The sequence below is a fragment of the Lontra canadensis genome, unplaced genomic scaffold (assembly GCF_010015895.1).
Source record: "Lontra canadensis isolate GAN:19392208 unplaced genomic scaffold, GSC_riverotter_1.0 scaffold661, whole genome shotgun sequence".
In the NCBI taxonomy this organism is placed as follows: Eukaryota; Metazoa; Chordata; class Mammalia; order Carnivora; family Mustelidae; genus Lontra; species Lontra canadensis.
The window spans coordinates 1-6,029 of NW_022631645.1; the positions used below are offsets into that span (position 1 = coordinate 1).

At 36.1% G+C, this 6,029-nt stretch overlaps 1 protein-coding gene across 1 annotated transcript; it reads right to left on the reverse strand.

Moving 5' to 3' along the window:
* Window positions 1-2,735: 2,735 nt before the first annotated feature.
* Window positions 2,736-3,665, reverse strand: LOC116863182 (olfactory receptor 4P4-like). Its single transcript, XM_032850677.1, has one exon. The coding sequence runs from the start codon at window positions 3,663-3,665 to the stop codon at window positions 2,736-2,738; it is 930 nt and encodes a 309-aa protein (XP_032706568.1).
* Between the last annotated feature and the right edge of the window lie 2,364 nt (window positions 3,666-6,029).

The following is a 6,029-nucleotide window of genomic DNA, read 5'->3' on the forward strand; positions in this document are numbered from 1 at the left end:
TGTAATATTGGCTGTGATCGCTGCATCATGGTGCAACTTCTCTCTGCCTCGTTCCATTTTGTTCTCTGTTACAAAAATCCCTACCTCTGAGTTTGTTTTTTTTAATCCATACCACTGAGTTCTGATTGAAGACAATTAACATTGGAAGAGGTTGTAGGAAATAGACTTTACAATGGGAAAAATAAAAAAGCCTCCGCTTGGAAAGTGTAGTAACCCTGAGGAAATAAGAGATTCTACTACTTCAGAATGGTGGATATCAGAACTCTGTGTTTTACTGGTTGTCCATTTCAACATAATGCATGCTTTTGACCAAGCTTCACTCAGACCTTGTGTCAATACACAGGAGATAGTTGGTCATAAGTCTACCAATAACACATGCAAACCTACCCGGATATGCCTTAGAGATGTGTACAGGTATCTCATTTATCACCTCAATCCCTGCATTTGTCTCAGTTCATATTAATTCACTCTTCTGAGAATTAACTTTGTTATATTTTTCTTCTTTTCTAATTCCCTTCTAAAACCATTTGTTTTATGGGTTGTATAAGCTTACTTACACAATTGAGATTTCAGGTATTTTTGAAGATATTAGGTATTGTTTGATAGGTTGGAAAGTGAATTCTAGAGAGAACAACTTACAAGTGGATAACTAATCCAAGTTCAATATATTTTTGGTGGGCCTACCATATAATATTTTTTGTTTTTTTTTGCCAATAAAATCTTACAGATTCTTGGTGTAGCATTCTTTTTGATGGGTTGAGTATTTCCTTTGACCGATCCTGAAGGCCCTCAAAACCCCACATACCACACACATAGAGATAAAAATGATCACACATACAAGGAACAAGTATTATGATTCTATACTTTTTAAAATAATCCAAATATTTTTTTGGAAAATTAATTGGTTAAACCAGGTCCAACCAAACTATACTAGACAGACTTAATTTCCTATGAAATAGGCAGAATGTTTTCCTTTGATATTCCATAGCTTTTCATAGATCCACGAAGAAAAAAAAAACGTAATTAGTTAGATTTGTGAAAAGTTTAAGAGCAGAGATATCAAAAGAAACTTTCTCGAAATTAAAGACAAGCATTATCTCATTTATGGTTTTACCTAGATTTCTTCTTTGCTGTGGGGCAGAAGTAATTTAATTGAGAAAGCTCTGTGTGGAAAAAAATACAATCATTCTGCTGAGAAAAGGCAAGTGCTTTAGCAGAGAGAAGTGTCTACCCAAATGAGAACCAAGACACAGAGCTGACTAGATTATGTGATTAAAAAGACAAGGGATAAATGAAAATTAGTAATACCTCCAAATGTAGAAAATAAGTAAAATGACACAATAGGTGGCTGAGAGTCTGCCACTTTTCATTCGTTCCCTGATAGCTACATGAAATGTACGTTGAATTTTTAACCTTTCCGACATTACATCTTTTATTATTAATACATGATAATTCATAGTGTAAGGGGAAATTCTGGATATGTGAGAACAAACTATAAAGTCAATAAAAAGAGAAGATAGATTATTTGAAACTAATTCATTAATTGTTTATTTCTTAACTTGTGTGGGTTTATTGCTAGATAATGGAAAAAGAAAAACAAAGATATAGTATTTCTTTGACTGAGTTGACCTAAACCAGAAAAATGTAAGAAAAAATACTAATATGGGGCAGAGGATTATTTTAAAAGGAGTAAATATAAACTTTCATAACAACAAAAGAGCAAGGAAACATCAGAAATACTTCTGGTCTATCCATGAATTGGCAAAAACTTCTGGAATAAGAAAATATCAGGAGTGTTACTTACATTTAAGACATGAACACTAACACATTGTGGGGGCAGCATTAAAAGCAGAAAAAATAGAAGAAACAATCATAGAGCTGATAGACTTTAGGGTATGTTTAAAGAATGTAGAGTTTGGTGTAGCTGGTTGGGGAACCAAATGAAGAAAGGTAAGGAAAGAGGAATAATATATAACATGTTTCCAGTACCCATGTGTCCTAGCAAAATCTTCACGTGTGTTCGCCAAAGTACTGCTACAACTTTATAAAGTACAATATTATGCATTCATAGACACTTGAAAAATGAGAATGTATGTATAATTAAAGCAAATTGTCAAGACCCGAAGATGAAAATGTACCAGAGTCAGTAATCACCCAGCTCTCCCTGATGCCCCAACCTGTCATTGTAACACCATAATTTCTACAAATGGAATGCCTTCTGATAAGCAAATTTGGCCAGGACCAATTTTGATGAACAACGAAGTTTGGATTTTATTCAAGGAAAATAGGGTTCCCTCTATATTTTTGGAGTGTGCTGTGCTATGATTAGGCATGTGTTTTAGAAAGAGATTTCTAGCATTCCTCAAACCCATTCAACCACATCTGCCACTAGTTGGAAACTTTGGCATGCAGATTGCAATCTGAACTACAGTGACTTTTTTCTTTGACTCTTTAAAATAGAGATGATTTAGTCCAACTCCCCAAAGAAAGCTATATATTTTCTACAACATCTCAAATAATAAATGCTCTGGGGACACAGGGTCAGAAATAAAATAAATATCATCGTTACCTGAAAATTTTTTTAAGATTTTATTTATTTATTTGACAGAAAGAACACAAGCAGGAGGAGTGGCAGAGGAAGAAGCAGGCACCCTGCTGAGTAGAAAGCCCTATGCAGGGCTTGGTCCCATCACCCTGAGATCATGACCTGAGCCAAGTGAACCACACTGGTACCCCTACCGGAATTTTGAATGTGTCATTTTAGACCACACCTTCCCCATGGCGATTTTCATCTCCATGTTTCTCAGGGTATAGATGAGAGGATTCAGCATGGGGGCAATCACAGTATAAAACACAGAGACTTCCTTATCCTTGTTCTCACTCCCGGCAGGTAGAACATAAATATAGATACAAGGCACAAAGAATAAAATGACCACCATTACATGAGAGCTGCAGGTTGAAAGAGCTTTGCGTCTCCCTACAGAGGAGCACGTCCTAAGATTGTATAATATGAGAATGTAAGAAGCCACCAGGACAAGAAAGACAGCAACTACCACCATTCCTGAGTTTGCAATCATTAAGATATTAACAACATGAATGTCTTTGCACACCAGTTTTAAAAGAGGCTTCACATCACATGTGTAGTGATCGATCTGATTAGGACCACAGAAAGGTAAATGGAGTACAACCAGCAGTAGAGCGCCAGAGTGCCAAAAACCCACACCCCAGGCCATGAAGACCAATGTGTTACACCTCCACCGGTTCATGAGGACCATGTAGTGCAGGGGCTTGACAATGGCAACGTAGCGGTCTAAAGCCATGGACACCAAGATGAATATCTCCACACCTGCCAGCAAGTGGGCAGTGAAGAGCTGGGTCATACAGTTGTTATAGGAAATGTTTTTTCTTGCTGCGACCAAGTCCCTGATTAGCCTGGGGACCACCGTGGAGGTGTAGCAGAGATCCATGAGGGAAAGGTGACAGAGAAAATAGTACATTGGTTGTTTGATTAAATGACTGCAGGTGATTGTGAGTAAGATGATAAAATTTCCCATTAAGATTACCAAATAACAGAGCAGGAACAAGAAAAAGAACAGTAGCTCCACTTGCTTATTTCCCCACAGACCCATGAAGACAAATTCTGTGACATTGTTCTGATTTTCCATGTGGTTGAGGTGATTCCAGAGACATAACAGAAAATTAACTTATCTGAAATAATATAGAACATATGACATCTTCAATAGCCTTTTAAAGTTTTGTAATATTTATAAATTGAAAAAAAAAAGATGTAGATTATAGAGACTTTGTTACAATCTTTTAAATCCTTTCAGACCAAGGGTGCCTGTGTGGCTCAGTCATTAAGCATCTGCCTTTGGCTCAGGTCATGATCCCAGGGTCCTGGGATTGAGCTCCACATCCAGCTCCCCACTCAGTAGGAAGCCTGCTTCTCCCTCTCTCAGTTCCCCTGCTTGTGTTCCCTCTCTGGATGGGGATCTCTCTATCAAATAATTGAAATCTTAAAAAAAAAAATCCTTTCGGATCAAAGGCATCATTATATTTCAAATTATATTTAATAAAAACATGTTTATGTCTGAAACTATTGTAAGCATTTTACATGCACTTAATTCATAACAACCCAATGGTTACTATTCTGATACTCATTTTACAAATGGGAAAAGAGAAAGATAGATTGCTTCAGTTAATTCCACCAAATCATTAAGGTATTGAGTAGCAACCTAAGATATGAACCTCTATCAGATGCTATTTCCATTCTCTTAACATTTATGCCACATTACCTACTGAGCAAATGGACTTGTGGCTGTTTTCCACCATCTTAGAAGATATGGGTCTTACTCCATCTCTGCCATTAACTATCTATATGACTTTAAACAAGTCCCATCCGTTCTCTATGCTACATATCATTTATTTGTGTCTGTTGCAAGTGGTTGCCATATTTCTTTTTTATTTCACTTTTTTAATATCTTTTCAGTGTTCCAGAATTCATTGTTTATGCACCACACCCAGTACTCCATGCAATACATGCCCTCCATAATACCCACCAATTGTGGTTGATTCACATATATGATAAAATTGGTTTCAGGTACAGAATCTAGTGATTCATTACTTATCATACAACACTCAGTGCTCATCCCAAGTGTGCTCCTGAATACCAATTACCCATCCATTGAGCCCATCTCGCTCCAACTTCCCTCCATCAACCCTCATTTTGTTCTCAGTAGGTAAAAATCTCTTATGGCTTGCTTCCCCCTTCTCTTTTTTCCCTTCTCCTATGTTCATCTGTTTTGTTTCTTAAATTCCACAAAGGAGTGAGATCATATGGTATTTGTCTTTTCCTGGCTGACTTATTTCACTTACCATAATACACTCTAGCTCCATCTACATTGTTATATATGGCAAGATTTCATTATTTCTAATGACTAATATTCCACTGTACATACAGACCACATCTTCTTTATCTCTTTGTCAGTTAATGGACATTTGGGAATTTATATATAATATCCCAATCACACAACGTTTTCCATATATCCAGTAGAACTAAAGGTATATTCTTGAAATAAGGACAAAATCAATGCTCTGAATCATAGCAGAGATTAGATGATAATTAGTTGACAATAGTTTCAGTGAGTCTTCTTTTTGACAGGTTTGGTCAAGATTCAGAACATGGAGAGGCAGGGAGAAAGGAACTGGGACACAATCAGGGCATCTGATTATAAGATGTCCGGTCTATTAGAGCAGCTTATTATTATATACAAGCTTTCTCTTTTTTCTAATTGTTTTAACAACACATTTTGAGGTTGCTGTTTAAAATGCTACAGGTAAAAATACACCTTTTACCTGTAACCAAATGTCTGCCATAGTGGACATAATTTGCCTAAAAGACTTAATGTCAATGAATTATTTTAATGGTGCCTCTGAAGGAACAGTATGATGTAATGGACAGATTTCTAGTCTAATGATCATGAAGGTGAGCATCCAAGCTCCTATGTCTTGTTACCTTTCTCTTGTTAGTGCAGGACAATTCATTCTCCCTGATCCTCTTTCTTCAGCTGGTATTGGAACCAATCATACTGGATCTGTCTGTCCTGTTTCAAGGGCAAAATAAATAAAGTTCATTTAGGGAATTAAAACATAGAGGTTTATGTTTCTGATATGATTAAGTCTGAAGAAGAGTGCTCCCCGAAATGGAAAGGAACAAGTTGTTGTGTAAGAAGATAGTTATCAGTACTTCCATCAGTTTGTTGGCTTTACCTGTGGATTTTATATTCTTCCACAATGGGATAGTTGAAGAACTCATGTTAGACATATATTGAATGCAAAGAAAAAAAATGATGTTAGTATAAATTTGTTCTGGGTTAATAAAACAAAGCTAAACAATATATTTATTTATGTACAAATTGAGACTATCTAAACTTACTCCTTGTTTATGTGGCAGACTATGATCAGTTAAAAGATATATATGAACTTACAGACAACTTTTCATAAAATTGTAGAACAAAGCTGTAACAAGT